This window comes from Hyperolius riggenbachi, chromosome 9, assembly GCF_040937935.1.
Source record: "Hyperolius riggenbachi isolate aHypRig1 chromosome 9, aHypRig1.pri, whole genome shotgun sequence".
In the NCBI taxonomy this organism is placed as follows: domain Eukaryota; kingdom Metazoa; phylum Chordata; class Amphibia; order Anura; family Hyperoliidae; genus Hyperolius; species Hyperolius riggenbachi.
In genome coordinates this window covers 52,925,847-52,943,742 of record NC_090654.1, presented here as the reverse complement: position 1 = coordinate 52,943,742, position 17,896 = coordinate 52,925,847, and the positions used below count along the sequence as shown (strand labels likewise).

Sequence of the window (17,896 nt, the reverse complement as noted above, 5' to 3'; positions counted from 1 at the left end):
ATATTGGGAGGGGGAAAGCACTAGACACCATGGAACTGTACTGGAGAGGGAGGGGGCCACTAGACACCAGGGAACTGTATAGGGAAAGGAGGGGGCCACTAGACACTAAGAAATTGTATAGGGAAAGGAGGGGGCCACTAGACACCAGGGAACTGTATAGGGGAAGAAGGGGGCTACTAGACACCAGGAAACTTTATAAGCTAGTGAGATGGCCGCTAGACATTGAGGTTGGCCTGTGACTTGGTCCCAGAGCTCAAGTTCGGCACACTTTGTATATGAGTTTGACACTCCTGCTCTAGAGCATGTCCATGCTGGGCTGCTCAATTCAATGGATGCTAAAGAATAACTTTATAGACACCTGTGTAAATTTCATGTACCATCTGCTGCTTCCTCTCTGATTGTAGCAACCAATCAAAATCTTTGTTTCATTCAGTTCAAACATGATTGGCTGCTTTGCCTAACTGCTTCAGGTTCGCTGCAGTTTTCTTTGCACCTGTCTTGATAAGTCAGCCCTTTAGTGTAGAATCTTGTTATATCTAACAGTCAGCGCAGGTGGACGGATAATGTGACATGGGTATATCTGCTGTACATTAGACACACAATTATCTCCATGCCTGACAGAAGGAAAGGGTTGAGATGAGAGAGGGGCACAGATGTTAGGCTATTCTAGAGGTTGAGTGATGAGTAATTGCCCAGTTCAGCCAGTGTGTGTAACCTTATGTGTTCTTCTGCTCCCTCAGGAGCTGGTGCCGATGTGTTACAGATGTTCCACCAACAACCCCTTCCTCAACAACCTGGGAAACGTGTGCATCAACTGCCGGCAGGGCTTTGTCTTCTCTGCATCGTCCTACGGTGAGTGAACAGATTAGGCCTGGAGCCTCAGAGTACACACAACATTTACCCATCCTTTGGCTTCAGTACTTTGAGAGTCCTGATGTACCTGAGGTGAAAGTGGTTTAAGTTTTTTTTTTTTTTTTTTTTTTTTTTACTTGGGGCTTCCTCCAGTCTCCTTGGGCCGCTCGGTCCCTTGTCGTCTCCCTAGGCCGTTCCTGACCCCCCTGGACAGCTCTGTACTCTGGCCGAGTCAAGCTTCGTCACACATGCGCAGCCCTGCCAGGCCCATGTGTCTAGTAGGGTTCTGTGCCTGTGCAGGACTACTGCACAGGCGCAGAGTGCTTCTGGCTACAGAAGCACAACGGGAGAGCAAGCGCAGCCAGGCAGCATATGCGTGACTCAGCCAGAGTACCGGGCCGTTCAGTGGAGGGCAGGAGCGACCTGGGAGACAGCGAGGGACCGAGTGGCCTCAAGGTGGCTGGAGAAAGTCTCAGGTAAGTATAAAACCTGAGACGACTTTCACCTCAGATTTCCTTTAACCTGCTAAGCATGCAGTCACTGGAACGAGAATACCTGATCTGTAGGCTTGTGGTGGCTCAGGGATTAGATTATGAACGCCCACTTCAAATAGAAATAATTTTTCAGGTACTGTATAAACAATGGCAGAACTTGTTTTTATATAGAGTTGGAAGCATCCTGACTAATAAAAAAATGGGGGTTTTTGAAGGCAGAGAATTAGCACGACATTAAAGTTGCCCATACATCACTCTATATGGCCGATCGGCCATCCGATTTTATATTTGTATCGAAGTGAGGTAAAGTCGGTGCCGCAGCATGGCTATCCAAGCAATTTTTTTTTACCGATTTTGGTCCGAAATAACAGATCTGATCAGAGAGGGATCTATGAGCTTGATGCAGGTAACCGCAGTAAATCTACCACACGCCCACAGCGAGGGTTAATATTAGCGTGTGCGCTCAACGTGCGGACCTGCCAGCGTAGCTTACGCTCCTAAGTGCCACTCGGTAATTACCGTAGTAGCAACCGCGCTGGTGTAGTACTGCGGTCATGCTACGAGTGCATCGCGCGACACTTAGGAGCGCACACTCCTCTGACAGGAGCGCGCGCTGTGTGCACGTGCTAATATTAACCCTCGCTGTGTGTGCGCGGTAGATTTACCGCGGTTTCCTACATCAAGGCCATATCTTATGATCGATCTGCCCATACCATACAGCAAGTAATGCTTGGGTACCTTAAAGGATACCACAACTGACATGTGGCATAATGAGATAGACATGGGTATGTACAGTGCCTAGCACACAAATACCTATGCTGTGTTCCTTTTTTTCTTTCTCTGTCTGAAAGAGGTAAATATCAGGTATGTAAGTGGCTGACTCAGACAGGAAGTGACTACAGTGTGACCCTCACTGATAAGAATTTCCCCCTTTTTTATCTCTTTCTTGCTCTCAGAAGCCATTTTCTTCTAGGAAAGTGTATTATAGTTGGAATTTCTTATCAGTGAAGGTCACACTGTAGTCACTTCCTGTCTAAGTCAGGACTGAGTCAGCCACTTACATACCTGATATTTACCTCTTTCAGACAGAGAAAGAAAAAAAGGAACACAGCATAGGTATTTGTGTGCTAGGCACTGTACATACCCATGTCTATCTCATTATGCCACATGTCAGTTGTGGTATCCTTTAAAGAGAAACTCCAGTGAAAATAGTGTGATAAAAAGTGCTTATTTTTTGCAATAATTATGTAAAAATGTCAGTGTTTTCCCGTTGTAAAATTGTTCCTCTCCCTGATTTACATTCTGACATCATATGGTGACATTTTTACTGCTGGCAGGTGATGTCACTAGAAGGAGATGCTGCTTGCTTTTTTGGCAGTTGGAAACAGCTGTTATTTCCCACAATGCAACAAGGCTCCCAAGTGTGAAGTCAGGACTTCAGAGCTGTGAGGCGCTGACATCACAATGTGGGAGGGGTTTCACCACAATATTAGCCATGCAGAGCCCCCTGCTGATCCGTTTGAGAAAAGGAATAGATTTCTCATGGGAAAGGGGGTATCAGCTACTGATTCGGATGAAGTTCAATTCTTGGTCACTGTTTCTCTTTAAAGAGAACCAGAAACGAAGCACACTCATGTATTTTACTATATATATCAATGGAAATATGCCAGTAAACACCTACCCTGCTCTCTTCTTCATTCTTCTCTGCTAAATCTGCCTTTTATCAGCCCTGATAAGAATCCCGACTGAGCATTCAGTCTAGCTTTTCCCGGAATGATTATAGCTGAGTCAGTGTTCTGTGCTATCTTTTCAAGCCCAAGTCTGCCCCCTTGTGGCTCTGCTTTGCTGCTATTTATCCTCGAAGCAGTAAAGCAGAGCCACAAGGGGGCAGGCTTGGGCTTGAAAAGACATCACAGAACACTGACTCAGCTATAATCATTCCAGGAAAAGCTAGACTAAATGCTCAGTCTGGGATTCTTATCAGGGCTAATAACAGGCAGATTTAGCAGAGAAGAGTGAAACAGAGAGCAGGGTAGGTGTTTACTGTCATGTTCCCATTGATATATATGGTAAAATACAGGAGGGTGCTTGGTCTCTGGTTCACTTTAACAATGCTCGAAAAAGAAATATCTGCAATATCAGCATATTTTTTCTGCCCTTCAGTCTCTGTTTCCACAAAGCTCAGACATCATATATACTTTGCTTTTATCAGGCACCCCGTAGCTCAGACTTGGCCTTGTGCCCTCCTATAAAGTTTGTGTGCGCTGCTGAGAGGGTTTGTGTGCACACGCACAGCCAACCACCTGGCAGGAGCAGAGCTGGTCTCGGCTCTTCTCATACTTTCCCCCCATCTGCAAGCCATAAGCCAAATGTGTTAGCAGCACGACAGCCCCACAAGTCACATATACAAACCCAGGCCCACAATACACAGAGGAAACCACCTCCATATGCTCAGCCCATTCACACAGCTCTTACATGCAGGATATGTTTTCATTTTCAGGGGTCACCCGTTTTAAGAAACATGAGTTAATTCAATGTCAAAACACGTTTTGTAATGGAGGGGAATGAATGTTTAAACCTGCCTTGACAGAAGCTGACACATTTGATGGCGTGTTCTCATATAGATGAGGTGGAGGTTTCTGCCATTTAGTTTTTATTGCTGGTAAATGCATGCTTGCACACTGTCAAACCACTTCTTGTTCTAGCACATTGCCTACTGCTGTAGCAATGCAGTGCAATGCAACCCAGTAAGTGTATGGGCCCGTTTCCATTAGTGCCGAGCAGTGATGTAACTAGGCCTGGTCCGCCCATGATGCCAAGTGAGGAGACTTCCTCAGGCGGCAGAAGTCTGGGGGCAGAACCAGACAGAAACCGGAAGTGAAGTGAGTGCCTGGCCAACCTATACTGGGGCAACTGTACCCAGGGTCGGACTGGGACACCAAGGGCCCACCAAGGAAGTTTCAGCCTGGGGCCCACCCCCCTCTCCTCCTCCTCCCTCCCCCCCCCCCCCCCCCCCATTTTGGGCTCACATACACATGTACTTTAGAAATTTTGCATGACTTTATGGTAGGGAATAGATTGTGAGCAATTCTGAGGACAGTCTCCAATAGGGATATGTCTAAATGCGAAACTAAATGGGTGTCACCATGCACTGGAACATCGGCGTGGTCATGATGAGTCATGGGCAGACTTAAAAAAAAAAAATACAAAACACAAAATAAGTAGCGGCGTTATTCACAGAGATTAGGTCCGACCAGATACATTGTATATTCAAGTAGTTACATGCCTCATGATAATTCATCAAGTAGTCAAATTGCAGCAGATACCCCCACAAAATGCAATCAGGTTGACGGCAGATACCCCCACACAATGCAATCAGGTTGGTGGCAGATACCCCCACAAAATGCAATCAGGTTGACGGCAGATACCCCCACACAATGCAATCAGGTTAACGGCAGATACCCCCACAAAATGCAATCAGGTTGACGGCAGATACCCCCACAAAATGCAATCAGGATGACGGCAGATACCCCCACAAAATGCAATCAGTTTGGCTGCAGATACCCCCACAAAATGCAATCAGTTTGGCTGCAGATACCCCCACACAATGCAATCAGGTTGGCTGCAGATACCCCCACACAATGCAATCAGGTTGGTGGCAGAGATACCCCCACACAATGCAAGTCCCCCCCAGCTTGGAAGGGGGGGCAGAGGGCACAGATCAGCGGGGAAGCCTCCCCCCCTCCCTCACCTAGGGCCCCCCCTTCCGCGCAGCCCCCTCCTCGAGAAGTGCAGCCAGCAGCGAGCGGAGTATAGCTTACCAGCTTCAGATGATGCTATCTCCGCTCCGCATGCCGCTGCTGCCCTGCTGGTCTCTGTCTCCTGTAGTGACGCTGTCCAATCACGCTCTAGCAGGAAGTACTGCGAGAACGTGATTGGACAGCGTCACACACTACAGTCAGAGACCAGCAGGGCAGCGGCATGCGGACTCGGAGCGGAGATAGCATCATCTCTGTAGCTATTCTCCGCTCGCTGCTGGCTGCACTTCTGGAGGAGGGGGGTGCGCGGAAGGGGGGGGGGCCCTAGGTGAGGGAGGGGGGGACGCTTCCCCCCCTCCCCGCCGCTCTGTGCCCAATTCCCCCCCTTCCAAGCTGTGCCCCCCTCCAGTGGCGTAGCTAGGGTGTTTGACACCCGGTGCGGATAATTTACCAACACCCCCCCCCCAAAAAAGCAAAGCGCGCAGCGACAAAAAAAATGGGTGTGGACATGACATCACATGGGTGGGGGGTAATTGTAATGTAACTGTAACAGTAAGGCAGTGGGCTAATATAGGTAGCCAGAATAGTTTCCCTCAGCATAGGTTAGATATGACAAATATGACAACATGACAAATTCAGCAATCTTGAGGCACCCAACAAGACAAATTCAGCAATCATGAGGCCCCCAACAAGACATTCAGTAACCATGAGGCCCCCAACAAGACAAATTCAGTAACCATGAGGCCCCCAACAAGACAAATTCAGCAGTCATGAGGCACATAAATAAACAGCATTTCACATAAATAGGCAGAATGCCCACTTAATATGGTAGACACCTCTCACCTGGCTTCTGAATTCTCCTCTACTGGCTGCTGTGCCAGGCAATACTGTTTTTGGCTGGATTGGGGATGATGTGTGGGCTGAAAGGCCTGGCGGTGATGCTGTGGCCGGCCTGGCGGTGATGCTGGGCTGTACTTGGCTGGTTGAAGTAAATGTTGGCCTGACTGTTGGTGGTGATGCTGTGGCCTTTTTGACAGTGATTCTGGGCTGGTTGGCTGGTGGTGATGCTGGGCTGGCCTGGATAGTTTAGGTAGTGACAGGTGCACCCTAGTTTAGGTAGCACCAGGAGCCTCCCAGCTTAGGTAGTGACAGGACCCCCAAGTTTAGGTAGCGACAGGAGCCCCCCAGTTTAGTTAGTGACAGATACCCCCCAGTTTAGGTAGTGACAGGAGCCCCCAGTGTTTGTAGTGACAGGTGCCCCCCAGTTAAGGTAGTAACAGGTGCCCCCCAGGGTATGTAGTGACAGGAGCCCCCAGTGTTTGTAGTGACAGGTGCCCCCCAGGGTATGTAGTGACAGGAGCCCCCAGTTTAGGTAGTGACAGTGCCCCCCAGTTCAGGTAGTGACAGGTGCCCCCAGTTCAGGTATTGACAGGCGCCCCCCCCAGTTCAGTTAGTGACAGGTACCCCCAGTTTAGGTATGACAGGAGCCCCCCAGTGTATGCAGTGACAGGGACCCCCCCCCCCCCCCAGTGTATATAGTGACAGGAGCCCCTAGTTTAGGTAGTGACAGGGCCCCCCAGTATAGATAGACAGGTCTATAGGTGTCCCCAGTTTAAATAGCCAGATCTATAGGTGTCCTCAGTGGCAGCGGAGAGAGAAGAGAAGCGGTGGGGAAGGGAGGACGTTTCCCCCTCCCCCTTCCCTCACCTTGGGGCTCCCCCTCTCTCGCTCCCCCCTTTAGAATTAAGTGATGCGGCAGGCAGCGCCGCTGTGCCTGCCGCTTCTTTTCTCTCTCCGCTGCCACCCCAGGGCGGGCGGGCCAGCCACGTCCGGGTAGCTAGGGGGGGGCAGCAGCTAGCCAGGGGAGTGCGCATGCCCCATTTTGCCCTATGTAGGGACGCCCATGGCATGGTAGGCAGATAGGTAGCCGGGTAGGCAGTTATGTAGCCGGGTGGGAGGGTAGGCAGATAGGTAGCTGGGTGGGCAGTTAGGTAGCCGGGTGGGAGGGTAGGCAGTTAGGTAGCCAGGTGGGCAGATAGGTAGCTGGGTGGGCAGTTAGGTAGCCGGGTGGGCAGTTAGGTAGCCAGGTGGGAGGGTAGGCAGATAGGTAGCTGGGTGGGTAGATAGGTAGCCGGGTGGGCAGATAGGTAGCCGGGTGGGAGGGTAGGCAGATAGGTAGCTGGGTGGGTAGATAGGTAGCCGGGTGGGTAGATAGGTAGCCGGGTGGGCAGTTAGGTAGCCGGGTGAGCAGTTAGGTAGCCGGGTGGGAGGGTAGGCAGAAGGGTAGCCGGGTGGGAGGGTAGGCAGTTAGGTAGCCGGGTGGGAGGGTAGGCAGTTAGGTAGCCGGGTGGGAGGGTAGGCAGATAGGTAGCTAGGTGGGTAGATAGGTAGCCGGGTGGGCAGCCAGTTAGGTAGCCGGGTGGGTAGATAGGTAGCCGGGTGGGAGGGTAGGCAGTTAGGTAGCCGGGTGGGAGGGTAGGCAGATAGGTAGCTGGGTGGGTAGATAGGTAGCCGGGTGGGCAGATAGGTAGCCGGGTGGGAGGGTAGGCAGATAGGTAGCTGGGTGGGTAGATAGGTAGCCGGGTGGGTAGATAGGTAGCCGGGTGGGCAGATAGGTAGCCGAGTGGGAGGGTAGGCAGATAGGTAGCTGGGTGGGTAGATAGGTAGCCGGGTGGGCAGTTAGGTAGCCAGGTGGGAGGGTAGGCAGTTAGGTAGCCGGGTGGGCAGATAGGTAGCTGGGTGGGTAGATAGGTAGCCGGGTGGGCAGCCAGTTAGGTAGCCGGGTGGGTAGATAGGTAGCCGGGTGGGAGGGTAGGCAGTTAGGTAGCCGGGTGGGCAGTTAGGTAGCCGGGTGGGAGGGTAGGCAGAAGGGTGGGAGGGTGGGCAGTTAGGTAGCCGGGTGGGAGGGTAGGCAGAAGGGTGGGAGGGTGGGTAGCCAGTGGGGGCCCCGACTCCTATGCTCCCCCTCACCTGGGTGTCCCCCCTCCTTACAAGCCGCGGGGAGGGCAGCCCGACTGTTTTTTTTTTTGTTTTTTTTCCCTTAAAAAAAACTATTTTCCCCGGGGGCCCCCTCCTATCCTCCCCCTCCCTCACCTCGGACTCTCGGAGGGCCCCCTCCTGTTACGAGCGGCGGCCGGCGGGTACAGCAAACTTCCGGGGAGGTATAGCAGAAGATAGAGGTCCAGCTGCCTCCCAGTCGCTGTCTCCTCTATGCCGCTCGCACTAAACCAGGAAGCAGTGCGAGCGGCATAGAGGAGACAGCGTAGCCCGGGAGGCAGCTGGACCTCTATCTTCTGCTATACCTCGCAGGAACTTTGCTGTAACCGCCGCCGCTCGTAACAGGAGGGGGGCCCTCCGAGGTGAGGGAGGGGGAGGATAGGAGGGGGCCCCCCCGGGGAAAATAGTTTTTTTTAAGGGACATAAAAAAAAAAAAAAAAACAGTCGGGCTGCCCTCCCCGGCTCTCCCATGCAGCGCACGCCTTCTAGGGGCCCCCAGGTCAGGAGGAGGGGCAGTCGGGTCGGGGCCCACCGATGGGACCGTCGGTGGTTCGGCGGCTCTGTCCGAGCCTGACTGTACCTGGCTGGAGGCAACTGTACCTAGCTACCAACACTGGGGGCACCTATAACTGGCTATCCGGCATGGGCTTACAAGTTGTTGCGAGTCCCTAAGGACTCAAATTCGTGATTAAAATGAGGCTTAATTGCCTCCGGTGTGTGGCTGGGTCTGAAGGGGTTAGTTACCCATAAGTCCGTGGTCCTCCCTGCGCTCCAAACAGCTTGCACGCATTTTATTGGACTTGTTGCAAGCCTCACTACACGCATTTCCGCATTTCAAGCCGGAAGGAGGAAATGCGCGGTGGTGAGGCTTACAATGCGTCCAATAGGACGCGTGCAAGCTGTTTGGAGCACAAGGAGGACCACGGACTTATGGGTAACTAACCCCTTTAGATCCAGCCGCACACCGGAGGCAATAAAGCCTTATTTAAATCACGAATTTAAGTCCTTAGGAACTCGTAATAACTCGTAAGCCCAAGCCTGCTGGCTATCTACCTATACTGAGGGGGTGTTTTTTGGGGGGCTCGCCGCAGCGAGAGATCATTCCAATTCGGGGGGGGGTGCATCCTCACAAGTTTTCCTCAGGCGGCGAAAAAGTCCTGGGCGTAACTACAAATAATGAGGCCCCCAGCAAAACTTCGATAGGGCCCCCCTGTGTTGTCTCCCCTTAATGCTCTTCACGGCCTTGTGTCCCATCTCACACGGGCCATAAAACAAATGAGGCCATCATGATCTTCACACCTATAACAAGTGTAGCCACAAAACCAGCTGATCTGATCTATAGTCCCCTGTATCAGAGAAGGGAAGGTTAGTAATTGGGGCCCTCACAACTTTGGGCCCCCCTCTTTTCACAACCCTGGTGCCAAATTTGACACAAATCTGCAGCGTTTACCGCAGGCGAGAGGGGAGGGGATCTTTTCAATGTCTTTGCCATCCAGATCACAATGCTATGCAAATCTGGATGTCATGCTGCAGATGTCTGCGGCACGCTGCCGGATCGCTATAGCCATGCATGGCGCGGCTTCGGGCTGCGTCTTCAGCATGACGACGGGAGCCGTGGCCGAATCAGAAACTGCCACGGCTTTTAGCAGAAACTGACTCTTAAAGAGAATCTGTATTTTTAAAATCGCACAAAAGTAAACATACCAGTGCGTTAGGGGACATCTCCTATTACCCTCTGACACAATTTTGCCGTTCCTCGCCGCATTAAAAGTGGTTAAAAACAGTTTTAAAAAGTTTGTTTATAAACAAACAAAATGGCCACCAAAACAGGAAGTAGGTTGATGTACTGTATGTCCACACATAGAAAATACATCCATACACAAGCAGGCTGTATACACCCTTCCTTTTGAATCTCAAGAGATCATTTGTGAGTTTCTTTCCCCCTGTTCTCATGCACTGAAGTTTCAGGCTGCTTGTTTCTTCCTGCAAACAGCTTTGCCCTTGTCTGTAATTCCTCAGTATGTGAAAGCCCAGCCAGCTCAGAGGACGATTTATCCAGCTTGTAAAAGATAAGAGAGAAGAGAGAAGCTGCGCTAATCCTAAATAACACACAGGCAGTGTGCATAGAGGGGCCTGGAAGGGGGAGTTCATAGCAGAACCACAACACTGAAGAACTTGGCAGCCTTCCAGACACAGGCCGACAAGTCTGACAGGGGAAAGATACATTGATTTATTACAGAGACTGTCATAGTAGAAAGTGCTGCAGTAAGCCAGAACACATTAGAATAGCTTTTTGAACTTGTAGGATGATAAAAAACAGGATGCAATTTTTGTTACGTAGTCTCTTTAATATCGTCAACGCCTAATGAATACAATGGGGATGTTGAGTGTGAATTGGAAAAACAATTCTTGCTCTACTAGTTCCATTAGAAGGTCTTTTGTAAGGACTCTGCCCTTTGAATGTGGAACGCGGAAATTCATCAGGTCTTTAATGCTGGGAACACACGTTTTGTTTTCCCGCACGATAGATGCGTTCGATTGATTCCTCATAGAAGTGAATGGAAAAAAAGATAAGAAAAACGAGCGGAAGTTAAGAGAATCAAGCGGAGAATCGAGCGGTTAATCGATCGAGCGGAGAATCTAGTGGAAGTAACGCATCGTGTGTTCCCAGCAGGCTCCAGATCTAAAATGTTCTCAGGTCTTCTTTATTTACATACTAACTGCACCACTGATAGCAACAGGATGACTTGGAGCCGAGATATTCCAAACCTGGACAATGAGGAATGAAAGGAGGCCAGAGAAGGTCAATGAGGTGTTTTTAATTTTGGCTTGCGTGCAAATGTAATGTAAATTCTACCCAAGTCTAGATAGCCCAGATAGACAGCCCTGCTGCCTCTACGCCAGGCGCGCGATAGCGCGCGCGTGCCCGCCCCCCGTGCGTGCTCCTGCCTCCTTCCGTTAGACCCGAGATCAATGAATGGGAATATAGTTCCCATTCATTGATCTAAGTCCCCGGCAGAAAAACCGACGGCCTCTTATCAGAGTAAAGAGTCTTTCCTTTCAGCGGAATTTTTTTTCCCCCATCCTCCTAATGCTTCCTGGAAGCGAGAGCGTTTGTTTCCAGGACTTTTTTTTTTTTTTCTCTCTTCCAAACTCAGCATACCTACAGGGTATATCCCAACTGATTGACAGTTTTCTGCAGATTGTGAAGACTTTCAGCTGTAGGGCCCTGCTATAGTATTAGAGACAAGCTGGGTATACAAGCACAGCAGTGATTACAGGACACTGGGTTAATCCTCACTAATCTACACACAACACGCATTAGCTGACTGTTAGGTGATAGGTCTGTCATTTAATGCTATATTTAGTCAAGCTGAAATAACGGAGAGAGCTCCAGAGAGAAGACCGAGGCTCAATATGTACAGACTGATCTACAATACTTCTTGTTTTTTTAAAGCCTTTTTTCAAAGCAGACCTAGACGGTTTACCCAGACAAGTGCACAGCAAAAACAGAGCTAGCAATCAGATCTCTCGTTGCATTCAGCAGATGAAACCTGTTTGTTTGTTCTGGGTCAGACTGCTTCTTCAGTTTTTCTTCGTGCCTGTCGTGATTAATGTGCCCTAGTGACTTTTATTATAGAGGCACTTTCTGTATACTTCATATTGTATATACAAGGGGAGCCGTTTACTATTAACACGTTACACTATTTCTTCAGTGTTTAAAAGACTACTTTATACACAGAGCAATTTTACATCAATCCCCTTCCCTCAGCTGTTCTCTGCCTGATGTCCCTTCCACCCTCTAGGTCTAGGACAGGCATGTCAAATACACAGTAGGGCGAATTTAAATACTTGGAACAAGTTGTGGGCCAGCCTCGATGTTGTAGTCGCCACCTCCTTCCCTTATACAATTTTCTGGTGTATAATGCCCCCCTCCCTCCTCTATACAGTTTCCTGGTGTCTAGTGGCTCCCCTCCCTCCTCTATACAGTTTCCTGTTGTATAGTGAACCCTGTCTCTCCTATAGTTTCCTGGTGTCTAGTGACCCCCCCCCCCCCCTCCATTCCCTATACAGCTCCCTGGTGTGTAGTGGCTCCCCTCCACCCTCTATACAGCTCCCTGGTGTGTAGTGGCTTCCCTCCATCCTCTATACAGCTCCCTGGTGTCTAGTGGTTCCCCTCCCCCTCTATACAGCTCCCTGGTCTCTAGTGGTTCCCCTCCCTCCCCTATACAGCTCCCTGATGTCTAGTGGTTCCCCTCCCCCCTCTATACAGCTCCCTGATGTCTAGTGGTTCCCCTCCCTCCCCTATACAGTTTCCTGGTGTCTAGTGGCTCCCCTCCCCATCTATACAGTTTCCTGGTGTCTAGTGGCTCTCTTTCCTCCCCTATACAGCTCCCTGGTGTCTAGTGGTTCCCCTCCCTCCCCTATACAGCTCCCTGGTGTCTAGTGGCTCCCCTCCCTACCCTATACAGCTCCCTGGTGTCTAGTGGTTCCCCTCCCTCCCCTATACAGTTCTCTCCCCCTCCCAAATATAGCATTCCTGGTGGTCTAGTGACTTCTCATAAAGAGGTGTCCAAACTGCAAGTATGTTGAAAAACAACTAGTCGTCCTCCTTTACCTCAAAGTGGCACAATGTCCCGAATTAGGTCACCACTCCGTGCCCCATGTATAACTAACACGTTCCACAGTACCCCAATAACCGCTTCTCTAGAGGTAGTGAATGGTGGGGATGGTGTCCCTTAAATGAGAAATGCCTCCGCTAATTCTGCAATGTGTGGCCATGCATGTGGCGTCACAACGCTGCACTTCACCAAGTGACAGGGATTTACACTATGCTATAGTGAGCTCCAGCAAGCAGTGCAGTCACTCTTGGAATGTGTGACAACCTGTGACCAGCCATGCAGAGCTCTTCCCACCTAAGGTCCGCCTCTCCCACCCTTGGCACTTCCTATTGGCTCGTGCCTCCCCTCTTGCTCTGCCCCACCTTCTCCCTTCATAGTTTCAGTGCTTAGCCATATAGGATTATCACTCAGGTGCTCATGGGCCAAACATAATGTAAAGTGGGGAGACCACTTGCGGGCCAAATATGATGTTGCTGAGAGCCAGATTTAGCCTAAGGTCCACAGTTTGACATATATACTCTAGGAACTGTTTGCAGTGGGGAAACTCACTAGCCTACCAGTATGCGTACATTTGCGCCTAGAAAAAAGGGAGTCTGTAAAAAAAAAAAAAAGGGGCGACAAAAAAAAAAATCCAGATCCGGCCACAATGGGAGCCTGTTGTAGCCGAAATGTCAAATTTGGCTACAAAGGGCGCCTGGTGTAGTCTCAATGTCAAATTCAGCTACAAAAGGCGCCTGGTGTAGCCAAAATGCCAACTTCCGCTACAAAGGGAGCCTGGTGTAGCCGAAATGTCAAATTCAGCTACAAAGGGAGCCTGGTGTAGCCGAAATGTCAAATTCAGCTACAAAGGGAGCCTGGTGTAGCCGAAATGTCAAATTCAGCTACAAAGGGTACCTGGTGTAGCCGAAATGTCAAATACAGCTACAAAGGGCGCCTGGTGTAGCCAAAAGGGTAAGCTAATTTCATTTGTAAAAAGGATGAGGTTATAGGCAAAATTTTGTTGGGCTATAAAGGGGCTCTGGATATAGCCTAGAAAAGTGATATAGCCGAGAAAAGTGATTACTATGACCTAACGTCTCCCTACTCTTCACACACAGAACCCTCCTCTGTTGGTGCCTAACCCTAAGCCCCTGCTGGTGGTGCCTAACCCTAATGCTACGTACACACATGCGACAACAATCGTTCGTTGAGAACGACGAACAAACTTTTAATTGACGAAAGAACGACCTAAGTAAAGATAGTTTTAAAAGGTGTGTAATGATCTGATCGTTAGAACGAACGTTACATCACGTAAAGCAACTATTGCGCCTGCGCATAAAAATGAGAAGTTTCACAGAGAAATAGTGAAATGCGCATGTCAAGCCTAGTACGAACGACCGTTTCCAACGATGTACTACTTTTGCAAACGATCGTCATTGGTTAAAATCCGCCGAGACAGAACTTTATTTTGTAGCGATTTGGCTCGTTCGTCGTTTGCCTTAATAGTCGGTGGTTCGTCTTTTGTAACGATCGTCGTTGGTAAAGATCGGGGAACGATCGTTACAAACGACTATAGTCGCATGTGTGTACGCACCTTAAGACTCCCCTCCCCCTCCCGGTGATTACTGTGACCTAACATCTCCCTACTCTCACACAGAACCCTTCCGTGGTGGTGTCTAAGCCTAAGACAACACCCCCACCCCCATGGTGCCAAACCCTAAGACCCCTCCTGGTGATTGCTATGACCTAACCTTTCCCTACTCTCACACTGAACCCTCACCTGGTGGTGCCTAACCCTAACCCCCCTGCTTGTGATGCCTAATCCTAACCCCCCCTGCACCCCCAAATAAAAAATCTCAATTATAAAAGGGCGCCCTTTTGTAGCAGAATCGAGAACCTTGTAGCCGAAACGCAAACTCGGGCACCCTTTTCACCACCACCTTGTAGCTGAGATTTGCAGGAATGACATTGAAGCCTATGGAGGCACCCTTTTAATACAGATGGCTCAGGTGCCCTTTTCAACTGATTGCGGTGGGTGGGCAATGGTGGCTGAGCACCTGGGGGAAGCTTACACAAACATGGGGGCAACATAGAATCTGCAGCTGATGCTCCTAGTGGAAACGCGAGTTTCCATTGGTCATAGTAATCACTTTTCTAGGCTATATCCAGAGCCCGTTTATAGCCCAACAAAATTTTGCCTATAACATCATCCTTTTTATAAATTAAATTAGCTTAGCTTTTTGGCTACACCAGGCGCCCTTTGTAGCCATATTTGGCATTTCGGCTACACCAGGTGCACTTTGTAGCCGAATTTGACATTTCGTCTACACCAGGTACCCTTTGTAGCGGAAGTTGGCATTTTGGCTACACCAGGCGCCTTTTGTAGCTGAATACAGCCATTGTGCTGCATTGGATCGATCCATTATCACCTTAATAATAAACAAAATTAAATGATAGCTTTTTATCTTGCCGCCTATCGCCTTCTTTCAGGGGTTCATTTAATCCTATTTATAAAGTTGCAATTAAGAAAATCTGGTGATCAAAAGACTTAAAGGACACCTGAAGTGAGAGGATTATGGAGGCTGCTATGTTTAATTCCAAACAATACCAGTTGCCTGGCATGCTGCTGATCTCTTTGGCTGCAGTAGTGGCTGAATCACACACCTTATACGAGCATGTGGCAAATCCACTCAAACTTCAGTCAAACATCTGATCTGCATGCTTGCTCAGGGTCTATGGCTAGAAATGTTATGCTTGGTACACAGCATGCAATTTCCCACCAGATCGATGGGTCAAATCGATCATTTCCGATAGGTCCGATCAGGTTTCTGACCAATTTTCTGATTGATTTTGTACAGACATTATCAGAAAATTCCAAACAGACCTGTTGATCCATCGATCTGAATTGCATGGTGTACCCAGCATTAGAGGCAGAGGATCAGCAGGACAGCCAGGCAATTTGTTATTGTTGAAAATGAAATTAATATGTCAGCCTCCATAGTCCATAGATCCAACTGCTTTTGTTGGGCAGCACAGTGGCGTAGTGGTTCGCGCTCTCGTCTTGCAGCGCTGGGTCCCTGGTTCAAATCCCAGCCAGGTCAACACCTGCTAGGAATTTGTATGTTCTCCCCGTGTCTGTGTGGGTTTCCTCCGAGGCACTCCAGTTTCCTCCCACATCCCAAAAACATACAGATAAGTTAATTGGCTCTCCCCTAAATTAGCCCTACTATGATACATGCACTACTCAATGCATACATAGACATAAGACTATGGCAGGGATTAGATTGTGAGCTCCTCTGAGGGACAGTCAGTGACAAGACAATATACTCTGCACAGCCCTGTGGAAGATATCGATAAATACTAATTACTAATAATTTTAAAATGGTTGAAAGGCGATCTGTGTAGCCAGCTTTACACAGCATTTGTGATGTAGAAGGCTGCCTGTGTCCTGTATCTGGGATAATTGTCACACTGGTCTCTGCACACCTGCGTAGCTGCTGGCTCCGGCGTGCCCTCTGTAGTGTTACTGAGCCCTGGAAGCTGATTGGTTGTCCCTGCACACATCTTGTTTTCAGTTTGATTAATGAGGTGCAGTAATGGCTGTGTCCCCTCCTCTGTATACAGAGCACTGATCTGCTGTCACCGCACTCAGCAACGCACACACAGCCCTCCCAGACAGATTACCTCTCACCTTCCAAGCTGATTTACGGTTTATCCACTAAGATATTAAAGCTGACTTTACAGCTACATTCAAGGTTTCTCCCCACTGACTCGCTTTTCCATAGTAAAGTTATTTCTTCTTCTGCTCAATCATAGACAGTAAACACATGGGAAAATGTACAAAAACACACATTTATAGCAAAATGCTAAAAAGAAGTATACCATCGTGCCTCATACCTCACTTCTGTTCCTCATACCTGCTCATTTCTCGTTTCTACTCTCCCTGCTTTGTTATACCTCAGTTCTTTCCATTCCTCATACTTATAGCCTAGTCCTTTCTGCCCCTCATACCTCAGTATACCTCAGCCTCATTGTACCTCATGACTCCTTATACTGAAGTCTTTTTCATGCCTCGTGTCTTTTTATGCCTTTTCTGTGCTCCTCGTACCTCATTATCCATGCATCTTTTTTGTACCTCGTATCTTTTAGTTCTATGCCCCCATACCTCATTTTACCTCAGTTCTCTCTGCTCCTCATGTCTTTCTATGTCTTTCTCTGCCTCCTGCTTCCTAATATCTTAGTCACCTCTGTACCTCGTACTGCCCATTAAAGAGAATCTGTATTGTTAAAATCACACAAAAGTAAACATACCAGTGCGTTAGGGGACATCTCCTATTACCCTCTGTCACAATTTCGCCGCTCCCCGCCGCATTAAAAGTGGTTAAAAACAGTTTTAAAAAGTTTGTTTATAAACAAACAAAATGGCCACCAAAACAGGAAGTAGGTTGATGTATAGTATGTCCACACATAGAAAATACATCCATACACAAGCAGGCTGTATACAGCCTTCCTTTTGAATCTCAAGAGATCATTTGTGTGTTTCTTTCCCCCTGCATCTCTCATGCACTGAAGTTTCAGGCTGCTCTTTTCTTCCTGCAAACAGCTTTGCCCTTGTCTGTAATTCCTCACTATGTGAAAGCCCAGCCAGCTCAGAGGACGATTTATCCAGCTTGTAAAAGATAAGAGAGAAGAGAAAAGCTGCTCTAATCTAAATAACACACAGACAGTGTGCATAGAGGGGCCTGGAAGGGGGAGTTCATAGCAGAACCACAACACTGAAGAACTTGGCAGCCTTCCAGACACAGGCCTGACAAGTCTGACAAGAGAGAGATACATTGATTTATTACAGAGACTGTGATAGTACAAAGTGCTGCAGTAAGCCAGAACACATTAGAATAGCTTTTGGAACTTGTAGGATGATAAAAAACAGGATGCAATTTTTGTTACAGAGTCTCTTTAAGGTAAGCGCAAGATGAAGAAAAAAGTGCAGGTACTCTAGTCACGAATAGAATAGTACAGTGATTAGCGGAGCAAGCTGTCAGTATTTAAAAGTATTTAAGCGTGCTCAAAGCAACGGGAAACACCAAATGCATACTGAAAAAACTGGAGAGGAACAAGCTTGGCACTTGCTTGAGCATTTATTGCCAAAAAGTGTGCATATGTATACAGTCTATCAATAGGTGTAACGTAATGC

General features: G+C 48.7%; 1 protein-coding gene across 3 annotated transcripts in view; it reads left to right on the top strand.

The window, feature by feature from the left end:
• The window catches only part of IFT122 (intraflagellar transport 122), a 148,878-nt gene that overhangs the window by 124,854 nt on the left and 6,128 nt on the right, over positions 1 to 17,896 (top strand). For all 3 annotated transcript variants that reach the window (XM_068252766.1, XM_068252767.1, XM_068252765.1), the window contains one exon: positions 741 to 852. In XM_068252766.1, the coding sequence (XP_068108867.1) occupies positions 741 to 852 (112 nt within the window). The remainder of the gene's footprint in view (positions 1 to 740; positions 853 to 17,896) is intronic.